General features: G+C 38.5%; 1 protein-coding gene across 1 annotated transcript; it reads left to right on the plus strand.

Moving 5' to 3' along the window:
• The first annotated feature begins 8,718 nt into the window (after positions 1–8,718).
• Positions 8,719–21,582, plus strand: LOC132053714 (uncharacterized). Its single transcript, XM_059445825.1, has 6 exons — positions 8,719–8,970; positions 9,336–9,612; positions 9,729–9,886; positions 20,479–20,546; positions 20,614–20,700; positions 21,576–21,582. The coding sequence occupies exons 1-6, from the start codon at positions 8,719–8,721 to the stop codon at positions 21,580–21,582; spliced, it is 849 nt and encodes a 282-aa protein (XP_059301808.1).
• Positions 21,583–22,285: the final 703 nt, after the last annotated feature.

Below are 22,285 nucleotides of genomic sequence, written 5' to 3' on the forward strand. Positions count from 1 at the left end.
TCTTGGCTTTATAGTTTTTCTCCAGCCTTTTTCTGTCAGCTTCATTGTATTCCTTTCTCATTTTGACAGTGGCCTTTTTACCGTCTTCACTTATGTGAACCAGGATATAGGGATCGTCACAAATGACATCCCATAGCTCTGATTCTTCAGCCATGATGAAATCGTGCATCCTAGTTTTCCACCACCCGCATAAGTACTTTCCATTAAATACGGGAGTGTACGGTGAATGATTTGTCCTTCTTCCATATTTGGTGGGCCTGCCATTTCATAGATTCTTTCTTGGTGTTAACCTTTTAGAAAATACCTGCTCTGATACTAATTGTTAAATGTTATGCGTCCACCAAATGCAATATGAAGAGACCTGGTTGAGTACCCGTCCCTATGCAATGTAGTAAGTACAGAAAGTAAGATATTACCGTGAAAAACTCCCTTCTTAAAGGATTTAAAACCACGACCTACCCAGTAATATTTCAACTTCACTACAACGAGCAACTTCAGGTTACAACTGTAACGTAAGCTAGGAACTAACTCATATAATTCCTCACCCTTACAATAATGCTTATGTAACCTAGGAACTAACTCTCATAGTCCCTCAACCCTTGCTATACGCCGATTGCAAAAAACTCCACTTAGTTAACTCTAGCTTAAGGACACTAATACACTTAGACTAATCCTAGCCTAATGTACTACTCAATAGGTTGAGGAAACATACTTCCAACAAGCACCCTTTGAGACTTTTGATCTACCTACAAATAGCTTCCTTTAAAGAAAAGAGTAGGTTTAGAATTTTAAGCAAAAACGAACAAAGACTCACAACAATATAAAGAACTTAAACTAAAACTTGTGTCTGGATCAGGTTCTTCGACTTATAGGTGACTTTGTTCTTGAGAACTTGTGTCGGCAGCTTTGCACGATTTAGGTTAGGTTTTCAGGTCTGCTCAATATGTTGCCATCATGTTGTATATATAGTGGGAGCTTGTGGGGCGGATAGAGAGCACTCATTCACTTTGACCTAATGCATGGGCCAACGCACAGCTGTACTTGGGTGCAGCAAGTGGCTTGGCTTTACAGTTGTTCTCTACAGACGGTGCAAGGTACATAGAGAGCACGTTACAGACCAGGTCTCTATCTGGTTCTGAAATAGTTTGACAATCATCACAACAAAAGGCACTTTAGGCATATCATATACCTTCAATACTGCCTATTACCATGAATAACAACTAAAACTATGAAAGCAATAAAACGTTGGGGTGCCTCCCAACAAGCGCTGTAGTTTAGGTTGTGGCACGACATGTTTTTGTATTTTTATCCTTTTTTTTGTGTTTTCTTTTTATTTGTTACATTACAACCTCAGGTTGCTTCTCGAGAAGCGTCTTTGTTAATGTCGTTGCACGACACAAGTCCTTCATCTAGTCATTGGATAGACTCAAGGCTTATTTAAAACAAATAATAGACTAAGGGCTTATTTAAAACACACTTAATGAATTAACATGCCTGTTACTGCCACGACGGTAACGGGGCCGCAACGGCGGTGCCGCTACAGCGCCCAACAGACCGCCATGGCGGTCTGGGCCAATTCCCCTTGGCCGCCCCAGCGGTCAACCAGCCGCAACAGCGGCGCCGCTGGGACGGCACTGGTGCCGCCAATGCGGACACCAGGTACCAGAAATCCCCCAATTTTTCTAAGTCTCAACTGAAATCCCGAACCATCCCCGAGGCCATCTGCTCACAAACCACATACACAGACCCACACAAATACCCTGCGAACGCGTTCGTGGCCTCGAAATTCCCAGCGGAGGCCTCGTTGACTGAGTCAACCCCCGATACCTCATTTCCATTTTCTCAACCCAAGTCCCAAAATGCATCCGAGTGCATTGGGAACCGAACTAGATCCACACACAAGTTCTAAACTACCATCCGGATCTCTCGAAATTGATTGATTTTCAAAAAAGGTCCGTTTACCCAAAAGTCCACTTTGGGTCAACTATTTTTCACTTTAAGCCCAATTTCACCAAAAAGTTACCCGAACCCGATCTAGATACCTCGAGAAGCGAGTCAACGGTCCCCTCAGGTAAAAAATAAGCTAATCAATGCTCGTGCTGTCGACACAAGTTCTCAAGATCTCTCAAGAGCAAAGTTACTTTCAAGCTGAAGAACAGATCCTGATATGAGTTTAGTCTATGTTGTTTAGGTTGTTATAAGTCGTTCATGTGTTTGAAATTGTAAACCTACTCTTCCCAAAAAGAAAGTTGTTGTAGGTATATCAGATTATTAGTAGTTGTTAGAAGTTTACCTTTGAATCTATTACGTGGTACCCTTGGCTAGATTTAGCTTAGGTGTACTAGTTGGGTTTGGCTAGAGGTAGTTAATCTTAGTGGTCCTTGGCTAGAGTTAGTCAAGTGGAGGTGCTTGCAATTAGAGTATTGCAAGAGTGGAGGGACTACGAGGTTAGTTCCTACGTTACATAAGCATTATTATAAGGGTGAGGGATTAGCAGAGTTAGTTCCTAGCTTACGATAGAGTTCTAACCAGAAGTTGCTCATGCAGTGGAGTTGAAATCCTACTGAGGTAGGTCATGATTTTTAATCCCTTGATCAAGGAGTTTTTCACGTAGAAATCTTGTGTTGATTCTCGTACTGCATTGCATAAGGGAACTGGTACACGACCAAGTCCCTCATATACTATTTAGCGGACACACAGCTTGTATCAATAACTTTATAAGGCAGCAAAGGGAGAGAAGACGATGAGCAGTTCATTGAAGAAATAGAACAAATGTACAAACCATGTTCTACATCAAGGAGTCATCAGATACAGAAGAGGATTGATCACAGGTCATCAAGTGCAGTGAATGAATGACCTAGAAGTAAAGACATTGTATAAAGAAGAGCTTAAAGAGTGATCAGTGGTAGAGTTGATGAAGGGAGTTGACCAGTTACAGACAGAGCTATACAGATATATGAAATAGGTCTGATAGCGTGTTCCGGCCAATATCTCAGAAGAAGTTCAAAGGCTGATGCAGAATGAAAGAGATTGATAGAACAGGTATATAAACATGTTCCAGCTCATACAGATACAGATATTAGAGATGGAAGAACTAGGTGGATACTCTGGTTCGTGAACATGTTCCAAAAAAATCCTGCAGCAACAAAGATTTGTAGAAGAATTATGGTAAATACTTGGCGATCAAATATAAAATATTCCTTGCCATATTTATCGAGATTAGTAAGTCTTCTACAAGGAAATAAGTTGACTCAACAAGGCAAGAATCCAAGTACAAACACAAAACCTTATTGCGTGTTATAGTCCAACAAGAAAGGTTTGGTCACCAACCTGTGGAGCTTCAATTGTTATAAATACCCAGGTCTTACCAAGAAGAAGTTTGTGCAGCCACAAAGAGAGAATTCAGAATATTGAGCAAGGAGAAGATTTATCCAGAATATTCAAGAATCCAGGGTTACGTCCCCAGTGCACAAAGAAGGATCGATGGAGCTGTTTTACTGAATAATGTTTCCCAGTTCTAAAGTCTAGATTTGTGTATTTGGTTTGTTCTATCGAGTTGTATCTTTATCTGCTTATTAAGAAGTATAACAGTAGATACAAACATTGTAACTACTTGAAGATAGCTTGCTAGTCAGAGTTTGGGTAGCAAGGTTGAGGTAGGAATTAGGTTGCAGAGTTTGTAACTTAATTTGCAGTTCGCTCACAGTTGTAGTGGAGTTTGGGAAAATCCTGTAGGTCTGTAAGTCGTGGTGTTTTATCTCCCTTGTGAGCCAAATGGTTTCCATGTAAAAATATTGCATCCTTTACCTTTCTGGTTGTTTTTATTCCGCAAATGTGTTTATAGAACAGATTAGGTAACGTGTTCTATCCATGGGTGAGAAGTAGGTACACATTGGGACAGATACCTAAGTCATGTGCAAAGCTAACATGCTGGGACAAGGCCCCCTGCACACCTCACTGTCTAACATGATATGATACTGGAAAGTAAAGAGAACGCCCGAAGTAAGTGGAGCTCACCAACTAGCTGATACGATGATGTCCTAACGAGCAGATTCGTCATCCTTAAAAATCAGTACCTGCATCGTGAAATGCAAGCCTCGGGCAATAAAAAAGTAAGTACACTAAGATTGTACTTGTATGTAAAGCAACTGAAAGAAAGAACTGTAAGTGGGGTGTTCGGGGAATGAACAGCCTAAATCAATAACATGGATACATGAAGAAATCTGAAAATGAAACTGTAACTGTAAGCTGAAATTGTAACTGTAAATTGAATATGTATTGTAGTTGTAAACTGTAATTGAATACTGTAAAGTTGTAGCTGTAGCTAAAACCATGGCATGACCATGATCTGCATGATCAAGTTGTAATATGAGTAAAATATTTTTAAGTGTGTGTGTATGTATGTGTATGTGTATACATATATATAGCATTAGTAAAATCGACATGTAATCCACAGCGTGACTACAAGGCGTCTGGCCTCTGACCCGACCAGTTGAGCCATCTCATACCTTGTTGGGGTATGAGACATGAACATGGCATGAACGGATCCAATCAATAAAATTACATAAGGGTAACATGAAGGAATCGTCTTAACTGGGCGGAGCGATCCTTATCAAAATCAAATGTTAGCACGTGTAGTTTCAGGTTGTCTGAGCTTTCTTAATAATCTGCACTATTCCTAAAATATGAACATGAATAACAGGTGGCTTTTGAGCCTATGGTTTTCAAAACGTAATTTGTAATATAGTTCGTAACAGGTATACAGTCAAACCTCTCTATAACAACACCGTGGGGTCCGAATTTTTTTTACTGTTATAGAGAATGGCTATTATACACCTATAACAGCATTGACATTTAAATAATATTTCGCTATTATAGGCAAAAAAGATGTATAAAATCTAATTTTTATTTTAAATTATCAAATTTTAAGCTTAATCACATTTTGTGGAAATCTTTTGGTGATGATTATATATATATATATATATATATATATATATATATATATATATATATATATATATATATATATATATATATATATATATATAGTCAAAATCTATACGTCAAACCTTTCTATAATGGCAGCGTTTGTCCGAAAATTTCATGGTTGTTATAGTGAGGTGTTGTTATGTGTGTATACTGGAATTTGACATTTAGATCTCATTTAGCTGTTATAAATAAAAGTATGCAAATAATTATTTCTCTGTGCTTTTTATGTTACATATAAACAAAAACAATGTACTTGTTAATTTTAAAATCTCAATTGATTTTCATATCTCATTAATTAAAAATTGAAAAGAATAATAAATCCATAACTAGTTGTACCATACCGACAGAGAAATATTTCAAGTTTGACGTAAGAACTCTAGAGTTTTAGGTTGTTTCATAAATTTCAGTCTCTTTGTGATAATATAATGCTTGAATTACGAAGAACATTGTCCAAACTTTCAACAAAAGGGAATTCAATAGCTTTTTCTTGAAGGTTTCTAAGAGGTTAACAATTGACTCTTCTATCTCACACCAAGTAACGGTTGACTCTTAACGATAACTTTTTATTTTTATAAATAATATATTTTTTGCAAAATATTATTACACAATATGATTGTTATAGAAAGGTAATTTTACAAAGAGTGTACCTCTATAATCGATGTCGTTATTGTTATATGTAGAATGCTGCTATAGAGAAGTAAAATATAACATAAAAAATCGGTTCCAGATAAAATCAGGCGGTTATAGTGAAATGTTGTTATAACGAATGGCAATTATAGAGAGGTTTGACTATACTTATTATTGATAATCATAGATATTCTATTTTTATAAAGATGATAATTATAAAAAAAGAAAAAGAAAAGATAGTTGTTGTATGGGGGGTAATTTTACAAAGAGCGTACTGTTATAAAGTTGGTTGTTGTTGTTCGAGGTAAAATGTTGTTATAGAGAACTAAAATATAATATAAAAAATCGGTTCCGAAAAAATTTGGCTATTACAGAGAGGTCCTATTATATGCGGATGTTGTTATAGAGAGGTATGACTATGCATAATATAGTTTACTATAGTTTTCATGAGACATAGGATTCATGGAATATAGCAATAGTAGTTCATATACATTTTCGTGTTAGACGCTTGAAGACTTATGGAAATCAAGGTATGAGTATTCATGGATTATGTAATGAGTTCATGATGCTCAAAAGTATTTCGCGAGGGAGTGTCCTCGACCCAAACAGGGAGGAGCTCAGTAGCATTCTCGGTTTCAGACACCCAGGGCTCCAGCACCATCAGTTAGTAAAGGTGGATCTTTCGGTAGAGGTGGTTCGCAGCCTAGCAGATGGTCATCAGCCCGGCAAGGGCAGCAAGAGGTAGATCTCAATCTGGCCATGGTGGTCGAGGAGGTTCACAGTCTGATGGTGGACGAGTTCATTGCTATGCCTCTCCCGGTAGGCCAGAGGCGGAGGCTTCTGATGCCGTTATCACAGGTACTATTTCGGCCTGTCATCAGGCAGTTTTGGTATTATTTTATCCGAGCTCTACTTTCTTGTATGTTTCAACATATTTCTCTACGGGTTTGGATATGATTTGTGATTTATTTGATGTGCCTATTCATGTATCCACTTCTGTCGGAGATTCTGTGGTAGTAGATGGAGTCTATTGATCTTGTGTGGTTACATTCATAGGTTACGATACTTGGGTAGATTTGGTGATCTTCGGTATGGTAGATTTTGATATTATCTTCGGCATGGTAGATTTTAATTTAGTGATAGAGTCTATCGGTATCCTTACCGCATGATTCTAGATTGTCATGCCAAGACGGTCACGTTAGCCATGCCAAACATTTCAAGATTAGAGTGGAAGGGTACTCCTAGCCCTACTCCTAAGAAGATTATATCATTCTATCGGGTGAAGAAGTTGGTGGATAAAGGGTGTTTGGCTTACTTGGCACATATTCGAGATACGAGTGCGGATATTCCTTTCCTAGAGTCGGTACTGGTAGTTAGTGAGTTTTCAGAGGTTTGCCCCACAGATTTACCTGGGATTCCACCTGATCAGGATATTGATTATTGCACTGATTTGGACCCAGGCACTCGTCCTATTTCTATTCCAACCTATTGTATGGCTCCGACAGAGTTGAGAGAGTTAAAGGAACAATTGCAGATTTGTTGAGCAACGGGTTCATTAGACCTAGTGTTTCCCTTTGGGATTCTCCTGTGTTGTTCGTGAAGAAGAAAGATAGTACCATATGAATGTGTATCGACTATTGACAGTTAAACAAGGTTACTATCTAGAACAAGTATCTGATACCCTGCATAGATGACTTATTTGATCAGCTTCAGGGTGCGTCGGTCTTCTCTAAGATCGATTTGAGATCAGGCTACCATCAGTTGAAGATTAGAGCCGAGGATATTCTGAAGACAACCTTTAGGACCCCCTATGGTCACTATGAGTTCTTGGTGATATGTTTCGGGCTTACTAATGCCCCCGCAGCCTTCATGGATTTAATGAATAGGATCTTCAAGTCATACTTGGATTCATTTGTTATTGTCTTCATTGATGACATATTGGTGTACTCTCGTAGCAAGGAAGATCATGAGAAACATTCGAGGATAGTACTTGGTTGTTCAAGGAGAAGAAGTTGTATGCTAAATTTTCAAAGTGAGAGTTTTGGCTTATTCGGTGGCATTCTTAGGTCATATAGTGTCGAAGGATGGCATCATGGTGGATCCCAAGAAGATTAAGGCAGTTAGAGATTGGGCTAGGCCTACTTCGGTGACTGAGATTCGGAGTTTTGTAGGCTTAGAGAGTTATTATCGTCATTTCGTAAAAGGGTTTTCATCTATTGCTTCCCATTTGACTCGATTGACTAGGAAGAATGCAGCTTTTCAGTGGTTCGATGAGCGTAAGGAGAGCTTCCAAAAGCTCAAGGCTTTATTAACTTCAGCCTCGATTTTGGTATTACCTGTGGAAGGAAAGACTTTACCGTTTATTGTGATGCTTCTCGAATTGGGTTGGGTTATGTGTTAATGCAAGAAGGTAAGGTGATTGTGTATGCTTCAAGGCAGTTGAAGGCCCATGAGAAGAACTACCCCAATCATAACTTAGAGTTGGTGGCGATATTCTTTTCTTTGATGATTTGGAGACGTTACCTTAATAGAGTTCATTGTAAGGTGTTCATGAATCATCGTAGTCTTCAGTATGTGTTCAATCAGCTGGATCTAAATTTAAGGCAGCGTAGGTGGATGAAGTTGCTCAAGAATTATGATCTTACCATTCTTTATTATCCAGGTAAGGCTAATGTGGTGGCAATTGCGTTGAGCCGAAAGGCGGTGAGTATGGGTAGCTTGGTGCGTTTGATTGTTGAGGAGCGTCCCTTAGCTATAGAGGTTTAGTCTTTGGCTAATAGTATGGTGACACTTGATATTTCAGAACCGAGCAACATTCTAGCTTGTCTTGAGGCGAGGTCGTCTCCTTTGAAGAAAATCAAGGCACAACAGTTTGAGGATGTGAAACTGTACAAGATTTGAGATAAGGTGTTGAATGGGGAGGCCAAGGAGGCTATTCTTGATGATGAGGGTGTTCTCAGGATTAAGGGGCGCGTATGCATTCCTCATGTTGGTGGTTTGATTAAGTTGATCTTGGATGAGGCTCACAGTTCTAGATATTCCATCCATCCTGGTGCTACAAAGATTTACTATGACTTGAGGCAGCATTATTAGTGGAGTAGGATGAAGAGGGATAAAGTGGAGTTCGCTTCTCAGTATTTGCATTGTCAGCAGGTTAAGTATGAGCATCAAAGACTGGGTGGTATGACTCAGAGGATGCCCATTCCCAAGTTAAAGTGGGAGAGGATTGCTATGGACATCGTGGCAGGTCTACCGAAGACTTTGGGTAAGTTTGATGCCATTTGGGTTATCGTGGATAGATTGACCAAGTTTCGTGCACTTCATTTCAGTTCAGACTACCTACAATTCGAAGAAGTTGGCTAGGATCTACATTAGAGAGATTGTCCGATTACATGGGGTGCCCATTTCTATCATCTCAGACCCAGGCACTCAGTTCACTTCCCATTTCTGGAGGACCTTGCAGAAGGAATTGGGGACTCAGTTGGATCTTAGTACCATTTTTCTCCCACAGACGGATGGCCAGCCGGAGAGGACTATTTAAATATTAGAGGATAGGTACGGGCTTGCATGATTGATTTTGGTGGTCATTGGGACCAGTTCTTACCCTTGGTAGAGTTTGCTTACAATAATTATCACTCGAGCATTTACATAGTCCGTTTGAGGCTTTGTATGGTAGGAGATGTCATTCTCTGATTGGTTGGTTCGATGCTTTCGAGGAGAGGCCTTGGCGTATTGATTTGCGGAGAGAGTCTTTGGATAAAGTGAAGTTGATTCAAGAGAAGCTCCTTGCGGCTCAGAGTAGACAAAAGGAGTATGCGGACCGGAAGTTTCGTGATTTGGAGTTCATGATTGGTGATCATGTTCTATTAAAAGTTTCGCCCATGAAGAGTGTGATGAGATTTGGGAAGAAGGGCAAGCTAAGCTCGAGGTTCATTGGCCCTTTTGAGATTCTTCGGTGTATTAGTGAGGTAGATTTCGAGTTGGCATTACCACCAGGTTTAGTGGGTTTTCACCCAGTGCTTCATGTTTCCATATTGAATAAGTACCATTCAGACGGTTTTATATCATCCATTGGGAATTGGTACTGTTTGATTAGAATTTTTCCTTTGAAGAAGAGACGGTAGCCATCTTGGATAGGCAAGTTAGAAAGTTGAGGTCCAAAGAGATAGCTTTAGTAAAGGTGCAGTGGAAGCACCGTCCAGTTGAGGAGCCTACATGGGAGACCGAATCTGATTGCGAAATAGATGTCCCCAACTCTTTACCGATTCAGGTACCTTTACTTGGTTTTATGATGTAACGACCTATTTGGTCGTTTAAGGCATTTTACTCTCTTTCTCCAAAATACCCTTCCCGTAGTCTCTTGTACGTATGTGACTTGCGGGGATGGGTGGAGCGGTTCTCGAGGCTATTAGGCGAGTCTTGGTTGATTTTGAGGATTCTAGAGTTTTCTAAGTTGAATAAGTGAAAAAGAGTTGACTAGTTGACTTTTGGGTAATTTTGTGCGAAATTGAAATCGGATAGTTATGTTGGGTCCGGAAGGTGATTCTACACTTAGTCGAGCCTTTGGTTCGGATCCCGAGGAGTTCGTTTGGGTTTTGGGTCGTTGGTTGGAAAGGTTGGTTTTGGTTTGGGATTAGTTGACTTAAGTCAACACTGGGTCAAAGGGACCTCTTGGGAAATCCGAATGCGCGAGCGAGTTCGTAGCGTAATTTCTGATGAGTTAGCATGTTTGGTTTGTGTTCGGGAGGTCTCGTATGAGTTTTAAGTGTTGGGTTGGAATTGGTGAAAACTAGATTTTTCTGGTGCAATCGCACCTACATTGGTTTGGCAGCACCTGCGGGTCCGCTTCTGCGGAATTTGGCCTAAAGGCGCTAACTGAGAGGGGCCTAGCTGGTCCGCACCTGTGGTGGTTTCTCCGCAGGCGCGGGATCGCACCTGCATGTAGGGAGTCATAAGTTAGGACTTCATCTGAGGCCATTTCTCTGCAGGCGCGAGCCCGCACCTGTGAAGAAAGGTCCGTAGAAGCAGATTTAGCAGAGTTCAGAAATCTTTTTATTTCCCAAAACCGAATCTAGACCTCATAATTTCATATTTTAAGTGAGTTCTTGGAGGAGATTTCTAGTGTTTAGGCTTCAATTCGTCTTGGGGCAAGTTTCTAAGCTCTAATTTATATTTTCCTACTAGTCTAATCCCTTATTTAACCTTGTAATCATGTTGGGTTTGTTAAATCGGGGTTTTAGCCCTACGTTCTAAAAGAGGATTTTTCTTGAAATTAAGGATCAATTTGATGGAATTTTGATTGGGTCTTTTGGATTTAGAGTAGTAAGGCTTTAGGTGAACTAATTTTCCAATAAAATTCTTGTTTTGCCCTTGTGGGCCCGAGGTCACTTTTTAAGGTCGTTTTTTAGTTCAATTTGGAAGTATACCAATATGGGTATGCTTAGATTCATAATCTAACGTGGAGTATTATTTGATAGACTTTGATCGTTCAAAGGCTCATCGCAAGAGGAAGGAATTGGCTTGATTGTTCGTGACTCCCGCTCGGCCTACAAGGTAGGTTATGACTTACCTTTGTTAGACTCCGATTAGGGAATAGTAAGTAATGGTAGATATTGACGGAGAAAGCATGTTAGGCCTTGGGGAATGGTTGTGGTGATAAATTGTTACACCCCGTACTTTTGTACGTTAAGCATCATCGTGAGTTGGTTGTTATAGATTCGGAGAGCCGAATTATCTTCAAGGTTTTATAAGATTAGACGTGTTCATCTTGAGTATACGAAGGTTTATGTTCATGTTTGGCATGTGTTAGAAGGATTAGAGAATAAACGAATCGAAGAGAATATGTTTCGTTGAAGTTTCGTTTTGGAAGGTAAAATACGGACAAAAAAACACAGACCGTACTTTGGAATACGGTCCGCACTTCTCTTGGCAGAGAGGGCAATTTTTCAATTCGTATATACTACCCATAAATACGGACCGCATATATATACACACACACACATACATATATCTAATATATTTTGGCGTATAATATGTTGGTGGAAACTCTTTTTTTATATATATATATTTCGTGCACCCCTCATTTTATCTCATTTTCCTCATTTCCCCTGATCCCTAAAACTTCTAGAAAACCCTCTCTAACGTATCTAATCAATTCCTAAGTGAAATCAAGAAACAAAAGAGAAGATGAAGTGCCTAAAGGTTCTAAAGTAGGGCTGCATATCGGTCGGTTCGGTTCGGGTTTCAAAATTATCGGTTTAACTTATTGGTTATCGGTTTGTAAACATGTTAAACCGTTAAAGAACCGTTAAAATATCGATTAATGGGTTATCGGTTAATCGGTTATTGTATGTTATCGGTTCGGTTATCGGTTTAACCGTTAAGATTTCACACAACAAAAAAATGGCTTGACCACTTTGTACAAGCAAAATCATGCACGGGGAACCACTTCTTGTACCAAGATCCAAGAATAATCTTAAGTTGCATTTACTACTACAAGAAATTTAATGATTTGTTATGGCTCTATCATACTCAAAACAATGCTGCATCGTGTGGGCACTGGGCAGCAGCGACAAAGGCAAAACCTTTTGGTTGAAATTTTGTTTTCAAATGAGATTAACTCGAAAGAAGAAACAGAAGATCATGCTAATTGTGAATAAAAGAGCCAAAAGCAATTGAAGTTACCTAAATTTTGTGGAATCCCGCCAATCATCAATGATAACTAGTGTATCCTTTTTGCTAATGATAATCCTAAGATAAAATAATTATATTTAAAAAGATACAGCTACTTACCCCTCAAGATTGTGAGGTAAGTTATTGAAAATTCAATGAATTCGAATTTGGATAAAAGAAGAAATTCTTTTTTTTTTTTTATGGTATGTTGCGGAGGGATAGCATCCAAGCAAAGATCGAATTTCGTTTGTCGAAATCGTTTGCCTCCAAGATTAAAAGACCAAATATTGGCTTACATGTGTTTAAGATTCAGGGCGAGAGAGCCTAAACCGGTAGGAATTGATTGAACAACTTCCTAAGATACTCTGCAAGAGCATCGGACACCATTTGTTTTTGCCAACAGTGGAGAAAGTTTATCTTTTCAAGGGTGTCACAAGGGAAATTCTGTTACTTTTGGTAAGATATAACTTTGTTGAATATGGTATATATATGTGCAATTATTGAAGCGTGTTTTATGAAATGAAAATAAAGTAACCCTAGTTGTAGTGTAAGTGACTTTATATATATGAAAGGGTAGAAGTGTAATTAATTAAATTCTTATCGGGTTATCGGGTAACCCGTTAACAAAAATAGTCAACCCGCGACCCGACCCAATAAGCCAATAACCCAAAAACACCACCCGGTACCCGAACCGGTAATCCATTAACCCGAACCATTAGCCCAATAACCCAATAATTGGTTCGGGTTATTGGTTTAACCGTTAACATGCACAACCCTATTCTAAAGTGTTGTGGAAGCTTGTTTCTCCTCTTGGTAGTAGTTTTGGAGGATACTTCAAGGTGAAGTAATTTTGGAATTGAAGTGTTCTTGATTTCTTGAGGTAAGATTCCATCTTAATTCCATGTTTATGAGTTTATGTGATGGTTATACTAGGTTTGGAGGGAAAGAAGTTGGAAGGAAGGTTTATGATAATGATTATGCACACAGAGGCCGATATGATATGATAGGATGCCCACAGAGGCTTGACGGGCATTATATGCGCATATGTATATGTATGAACAGGCGTTATATACGCGTATATATAGTACTTATGCATGTCATTGGCCCTCAGAGGCAGTTCAGATGTACAGGTTGTATTCCTTTTATCCTATGCACTTTCATGTCTTCTTTATGTTACTTTCATGCCTTACATACTCAGTACTTTATTCGTATTGATGCCCCTTTCGTGCGGGGACACTGCGTTTCATGCTCGTAGGTTCAGATAGACAGGTTGACGATCCGCCTCAGTAGGTTACCGTCCAGCTGATATTGGAGCACTCCACTTGTCTTGGAGTTGTTGTCGTGTTTTGGTACGTTATATTTTTTGTTGTACATATGGGTATGGCGAGGCCCTGTCCCGGCCTAGTTATGTCATGTACTCTATTAGAGGCTTGTAGACAGTTGTGGTACAGTTAGACGTTGTATGGCCCCCTCGGCCTATATTTTGTTGTATAGTTGTCTATAGTGGCCTTGTCGGCTTGTATAGTTTTGCCCAGCATGGTTATATATGTATGTCCTTTGGGCTCGCTCCTTTTCAGTAAATTTCTTATGATCTAGCAGTGTCACGACTCAACTAGAGGGCCATGACGGGCACCCGGAGCTAACACGTCGAGCACCTCTAAACATACATCTTATAATCATTTCTGGGCGGACCATAAAGATAGTTCATGGATATCATAATCTGTAAAGACATATATCGCAATATAACAACACATCTCTATATAATCTTCGATAATTATGCCCATCATTACCCGCCGTCAAGGCTACTAAAATGTTACATAACGATATGAACCGGTAGGGTTATGAAACGTCTAACTGTACATCCATGTGTACGAGCCTCTACATAAGATACATGTTATATCCCGTATTTCGTACATCGGGACAATCCGAGTTAACCATGATAAGTTAAGGACAAGACTATTCCGGGAGGCGAAGTAGAGACTTTTAACTATGACTTTGTTTTAAGACATAAGTTGCTTATGATTTTAATGGCATGGAATATTAAGGAAAAATTTGGGGTTAAAAGTGAATATTGAAAAGTTAAAATCCATGAAATAAAAATGGCCAAGTGGCCGGCCACATGGGTGTGGGCCATGGGCCACATGGATGTTTTATATATGTGATTAGAAGATGACTAATTAAATCATCTTCATCATTCTCACACTTAGAAAATTCAAGAAACTTGGAGAGAAAAGAAAGAAGGCCATTCGGCCATGGTGATCAAAAAATTGAAGCCCAAAAATAGTGATAAAAAAAAATATTTTCTTCTAGTATTCCAACCAATTGGAAGGTCCTTATTAACGTGCTTAAAAATTGACAATCATGTTGTTGCTTCATAATTTAAACTCACGTTGACTGTATTATATTTCGTATTTTTGTGCGTCCGATTATTCGCAAGCTGAGGTGGGGCCCACACATTGAGATTTTTTTTGGGACATGCGACAATTTATATGAATCACATATGTGAAGTTAAACATAACTCAAGAAGGACCCTTGAGCCAAATCAAAGTGGAAGTCCTCCAAACAAATATTTTTAAGTAACGTTTTCGGGTGATCTGACTTCAAGGGGCAGAAACGGTATTATAAGTTTGGAATTTGGAAAAACACCAAAGATAGAAGTTGTAGATAATTGAATTATCTTTCCAACCATAGGTCGTGGGCCCACGTTTGACATCGGGATAAGGAGATATGGACATTTTAAGACGGAAAGGTCAGTGGGCTAGGCTCAAACCGGGCCCAATCGGGTTAGGCCCATGACCCATGCCTATTTAAGTGAAATTTCAGCCCTTTCCTCTCATTTTTCAGACCAAGAACACCAGAAAATTCTGGAAAGAGAGAGAGAGCCTTGGAGAGAAGAAAAACCAATTTTGACCGAATTCGAGCCCCGAATTAGAAGCCCGTGAAGAGAGAAAAGTGTTGTACGCCGCGTTGTCTTCAATTTGAGCTAAAAATCAACCAAGGAGAAGAGTGATAACGTGGGGGCTGCATGCTTAAGGTATGAATACGGTTCCTTTTCATTGTTAACGAGTTTATTTTGAATTTTAACGGATTAGCACAGAGGGAATAGCACGATAAATTCGTTTGTTGGTGTTGTGAATTATGGAAGGAGATTTGAAGAGAATTTTGGATGAAAATAAATGTATTTAACTTGTAAAATGTGAAGGTCATTGTTATTGATGTTGTTCATACGAATTCCGACTCCTTTACGGAAATAAAATTATTAAATAGTTATATCACAAATTTGGTTGGTTGAGAAATTTAGAAAATAGTGTGCGGGCTGTTTTATGGCATACGTCGGTATTAGAAATGATGTTAATACTATTGGTATTGTTGTTGATGTTGTTGGTTCTTGAATTGAGAATTCGGGCTAGGCATATAAACGGGGAAATCTTGCCCAAATTTTTGTAGAATTAAGTGCCGGCTGGGATTGAATTCCTAAGTGCCTGTAGGTAATGTTAGTATTTAATGATGTTGTTGTAGATTTTGGGAAGCCGAGACTTAGTTTGGATTACCTTAGGGAGCGGACAAGGTATGTAAAGCTTACTCCTTCCTTCTTTTGGCATGTCTTAGACGTAAGTAAGATATGACATGATATGTGCCTTGGGATTAACTCCATTCTTAAGTTCCGAGTATATTTACGATTCTTATTTGCTTCTTAATGTTGGCATTCTTAATGTAGTAGAATTATGGACCTTACGTCTTTTGTATGATTGGATTTCAAATGTTGTAAAAAAGTTTTGCTCCAAAAGGATTTTTATGTTGAAAAATGTCCGTAACTTTCTTAGACGGAACCGGATTGCTTTGATATGTCCGCAAATGATCCTATAACGTATAATGACTCTAACTTTCATGGGCGGGCCCGAATTGGTTGATGCATATCCGTGTTCCCCGAGATTTTCTTTTGTATAGTCCTAACGACTTTTTTTTTAAAGAACTTAACATGATTACCGTTTTAACTCTCGAGCGTCGACTACTTACGTATCCATTGAGTATGTGATGATGATTTATGTGCATATGGTTTCTCACTACTCTGCTCGTGCAAAGCTCAATATGTCTTTCACCGAGTCCGGGAGGGTACGTATTCGTGCACACTCCACTGCATTGTTCACCGAGTCCCTCACTAGAGGGCCGGGTACGGTATATATTTATATGATGATGTGATGACATGATGATGTGGGGACGGCGGCCAGGATGGCATATGATGATTCTATTCATCGAGTCCCTCACTAGAGGGCCGGGTACGGTATATATATATATATATATATATATATATATGATGATGATGACATGATGCTATGATGATTACTTTACCGAGTCCCTCACTAGAGGGCCGGGTACGATATATATATGTATATGTATATGATGATTTTACTTACCGCGTCCCTCACTAGAGGGCCAGGGCACGTTATATCTATACATATGTACAAGATGATTTTCTAATTATGTTTCTCAGTTTCATAATGAATTTGATATGATATTGACACGCATGATTTATGTTTCAAGGCAAACCTTATGATTTTCCTATACTTCTTATTTCAGTATGATTCTGTTTACTCTGTTTCATGCTTTACATGCTCAGTACATATTAAATGTGACCCCTTTCTTCGGGGGCTGCGTTTCGTACCACGTGTGTATGCGGATGAGTAGGAGATGTTCCGGTTTGGATTGGCGAGCCCCATTTCTTCCGGAGTCTTTGCCGAGTCGGAGTATCCGTGTTGTGGTATCTTGGGTTATGTTAGAGACTTTGCGACGAGTCGAGTGTATGATATGTCGGTTTTGTAAACGGCTATGTAAACCGATGTGTCATTATGCATTTTGTTGCGAGATTTCATATGTTTACCGATTTTACTCGATTTGAGAAAGATGAATAGTATGTTGTTCTTGAAAAACTTTCTTTATGCATTCCTTTCATGATATAAGGGCCCAGTAAGATTATGTGTATCACAAGAATCAGCGGGTTCGCTCGGCCCTAAGTAAGGGTCGGGAGCCCATCATGCCCTATCAGAAATTAGGGTGTGACAATACAAGTGGTCGTGGAGACCAATACCAATAAAATGCGGCTCAAGTAAGTGGAGCGCTCCCGAGATTCTTGTTGAAGCTCCTATGGATCGAACCATCTACTGTCTACTGCGGGCATGAGCGCGGCGTCCACAAGAAATGACGTCGGTACGGACGATTAATGCGAGTATGTAAGGCACGAATAATAATATAGTAAGAGATACCGAACATGAAAAATAACATAATGAGAAATATAGAGCATAACATGAGGTAAGGAAATAACCTGTACATATGATTGCCTCTTAAGGCAGATACCATGCATGCTTAACTTTAAAGAAAACATTTCTCATATACATATATGTAGCATAATCATTAGCCTGCGTCCGGGGTAAACATCTCACGCCACCCACTAGTAGTGCTGCCCGGCCATATAGGCACGGTGTTATTATCATTATCCATAAGCCGCCCACTACGCCCATCGTAGTGGTGCTGCCCGGCCATATAGGCACGGTGTTAATATCTTACATCAAGCATGCATGAGAGCCCAACTAAAAGCTATGACTCCATCGGAGTGACGTAAGATCGGTAACCTCCGATTTATTTTATGGAACAATCATCATCACTATATCTCACCTTAAAGGAACAATTATTATAAGGTGAGATCAACAACAATGAGTAAAATCGAGAAAATCATGAAATAAGCTCAATAATATTATAATAGCATTAAAATCATAAGCTTTGGAATTTCTAGAATTAAAATCATCATCATCATGTTCATCATAGAAAAAATATCATCTTTAGTATCATAAAAAGCTTTTAGGAATCATGAACTTCTAACTTTTGGAAGTAAGAAGGTTATGGAAATATATATGGAATCATAGCATAGGAATCATGCCTTTTGAAAGAAAGAGACTAGCCTTAACATACCTTTCGGTCGCCTTAGTCGTTCAACGTTTATTCTTCCAAGCTCGCAACTCTACACGTAAACCATCCATATTATCATTAGGCTCAATATCACACACTTGTCTCAAGCATTCAAATGAAATCTATTTAGAATCTGCCGAAATTCGGGCAAAGATCTCCCCTATATTCTTTACCTCCTCCAAATACCAAAACAGCTCCCAAACAATACCAACAACATCAACAATAATATCAATACCAATATATTCTATAAAACATCCCACTCGATGTTTCTCCAATTTTCAAACCAACGATAACAACATCCATAATACCATAATCAAAGAATTATATTCAATTTAATCTCAAATTAATCCAAAATTCTCTTTCAAACTCACCTCATGGCCATCAACTTCAATTCAACTCTTTATGACTTTTCTCCTATGATTCTTTCCTTTCTAAAAATTGCTAAACCTTTACATCATTTCAATCATGTAAATAATAGTAGGAAAAACATACCTTATAGTGGAAGAATTTCACTTTATTCACCCCTTTCCAAGACTAAGTTCATCACCACCTTGAAGAGAAACAAGAACAATCATCTTCCATGAATTTTCTTTGAGATTTTGATGTTGATATTCTCTCTTGATGATATGGAAAGGTTGTGGAAGATTATGGAGGGTTATGGAGTATTATCGAAGTTTATGGAAATTTATAGAGAGTTATGGAAGGTTATAGAACCCTCAAGAGTTCTCAAGAATTCTTTAGAAATATGAAGGATGAGAAGATGGTGAAAGTGATGAAAATTAATGGGTTAGAGGAGTATTTATAGGTGTGTGTTGGGTCGGATTACTGTAGCACCCGGTTACTGTAGCAGCATTTTTCTGCTCCGTCTGTCTAACTTGTAACATCTATAACTCCCTGCTCCGATGTCGCATTGATGAACTTTTTATTGCGTTGGAAACTAGACTCGAAGAACTTCATTTTAGGCTTTTGAAACTCCATAAAACTCCTTATATACCCAGAGATATACCCCTCCAAAGTTGACCCAGAATTCTACCAACTTTTTCCAAATTTTCGACAAACTTATTTTCTCCGCTTTGCTTGGTCCCGGAATCTTCCAAAACTCTCCATACATGATATTTCTCATTGATCATACTTGATAATAGTCGTTTCCTTTGGTTCCAAGGTTGTCCTTCCCGATTACGACTTACGAGATCGTAATTCATCCTTTACTTCATTGTTACGTACTTCCCATGACTTGTACTTTCCAAAACTTTATAGGACGTCTCCGATACTCCATTAATACGGTGAAGTACGTGGCATGCTCATGATCTGAAAGTGCGAGGTGTAACAAGCAGGTTTCTATTTGAAGACCCTAGTGGTTCGCCCTTATTTATGATTATGATATGAAAGCATGATTAGCGGTGCTCGGCAGGTAGGGCCCGGGTGCCCATGATGGCCCTCCGGTTTGGATCGTGACATAATCCACAGCTTGGAATGGATGTTGTTATGTGGTCTTGTCGCCATGTTTGCTAATAAGTTGTGATTGTTGATTTATTTACCCCTGTCACTTGATATCTCACTTATTACATGGAAAAGGGAAGGATAATATTATAGAACTGAGTTGTGTCTTGCATTCGTGACATGCATTTATTTATTCTATGATTTGCGATGTTGTTGCAATTGATTCCATGACTGTCAAGCTTTTCATTTTCATACATAACTGATATGATGGTAAGAAAGGGATTGATAACCTCCGAGGTCTTTGCCAGGGAGCGAGTTGACTGATAGCTTCTGAGGACTTTGCCGGAAAATGAGTTTTATTGATAGCTTCCGAGGTCTTTGACAAAAAGCGAGTTTTATTGATAGCCTCCGAGGTCTTTTCCGGAGAGCCAGATATGTTGATAACTTCCAAGTTCTTTGCCAGAGAGCGATATGGTACATGGAATTCGCGAGTCCCCCGTGGGTCATGACTTTGAGGCATAAACCTTAGCATATGTGTACGGGATTGGAGAAGTGGCCTAGGGGCATTGCATTGTATTGTATTACATTTGATTGTCTTACTTGGCATTTTATACACTCTGTCTGATCTTATACTTGAACATATTTCGTGACTGTACTTGATTGCTTATCTGCTCTGCTTGTTGATTTCTTCCGATTTATACGAATTATCTAATCGTTGTTGGCTTATGATGCCTGGGAGTACTAATTTTGTACTCATACTACTCTTGCTGCACTTTTTGTTGAGTGCAGAGTTTGAGCCAAGGTCCAGTTCGCGACCTTGAGAGTGATTTCGAGGCCTTCCTTCCGGAGATCTTAAGGTGAGCCACCTTCCGGATCTGCAACCCTGGATTCTCTCATTTGCTTATCTGTCTTTTCGATTCACAGACAGACTCTATTTATGCATTTTAGACCTGTATTCAGTATTTCAAATGTTTTAGTAGAATTAGAAGCTCTTGTACGAGTTCGGACCAGGTTTTGGAGTTGTTGCAGTTTTAGTACTTCTGCACTTAGTTATCTATATATATTATGTATCTGTTGTGACTCAGTGTGATTTCGACTTTACTTCTGCATGTCTTTATTTAAAGTGAATGTGTTAAGGGAAGGGTTCGCTCACCAAGGGATAGTGTGGGTGCCCTCATGACCCGTGATTTGGGTCGTGACAAGAATATAATTCGAGTTGGCCTCTGTAAAAGCAGAAATGAAAAAGAAGCATGCCCGTCTTATCTTTTTTATTTTGTTTCATGCATTTGGGCATGTGATAAATAATTACTAACACTTTTCATTTATATTTATCTTTATCTTTATTAATCCAAATGAGATCCAAGCAGAGTTTGAATTACATCGCTAGATGATTTAGTTCAGTTTTATATCATTACTGGTTGACTTTGCAAGTAAACCGATATAAGACTAAATTAACCGTTAGTAGTTAAAGCCAGATTAATTTAAGGCCCTTTGTCGTTAAACACAAATGAGTTTCAATGTATGAAAGTTTGAGATTATCGGTTGAATTCCTGATTATCTATGTTTGGGTTCTCATCCTTATTGCGATTAACTACAAATGATTTCTATATTCCAAATAAATAAGTTTTCCCCAGATTTTACTTTCAAAACAGAAGCAAAAATACTTTTTAAGCCCGTTTAGACATTTTGGATCCAAGTTTAATGATTTTACAGTATCAACGTTGTACAAAAGAATTTCAACACTTTACGAATTGTCGGACTAATTTATGTATGATTGAGATAGGGGCCCAACACACAAAAAGAAAATCAGATTTTCAAGTTGGCAATAGGAATCAAAGGCCAAGACTTGTTAAAATAACTTAAAGACTATCTCTTGTCTTTCATAGTTATTGAACAAGAGTCCATTCATTCATTAAGTTTTAGGAGTTTAATTAATTCATTTAATTCACAGTCTGAAATTTATATGAACACACACAAAAGAATTTTAAAGAACAAGAATCACTTGCAAATATAGCCAAATTGTTGAAGTTAATTCACTAGTTGAGTTAAATTAAATAATTAAGTGCTAAAGATAATGGTTTATTCGAAACCATTTCAAACTCAATTTTACAAACACCTAATAAATTCAAACTCCGCCGGTAACCTCATATTCGTACTTTCCTAAGGTACGTATCATCTTTCTTAGGAAATCACTTGAAGCCTTACCCGTTTTTTTGAAAAATATTTTTTAAAGGACAAGTTCTTTTTTTCTTTTTTTTTGAAGAAACGGGTTTCTAAAACAAATATTAGGTGGCGACTCTGTTCTTCAATCCATGTCATTGATATGTTTATAATAAATTTAAAAACGGGTCGTAACAACCCCAAAAATCTCTTGGAATGAAATTAAATCCTGAAATTTCATTTTTTGTCTTATGTAGAGCTCCCAATTATTACCAACTAGGGAATTTGTCCGCGCGAATTTATAAAATATAATTTTCTAACATATTAGAAAAAGTCTTAATTATTTTCCTCTAGTCTTTGAATCCAAATAAATTAGATTTGACGTTTTAACCAATTTTATTATTATGATATTAATTAGTTTGATATTTCTCTAACT

This window comes from Lycium ferocissimum, chromosome 4 (assembly GCF_029784015.1).
Source record: "Lycium ferocissimum isolate CSIRO_LF1 chromosome 4, AGI_CSIRO_Lferr_CH_V1, whole genome shotgun sequence".
Taxonomy (NCBI): Eukaryota; Viridiplantae; Streptophyta; class Magnoliopsida; order Solanales; family Solanaceae; genus Lycium; species Lycium ferocissimum.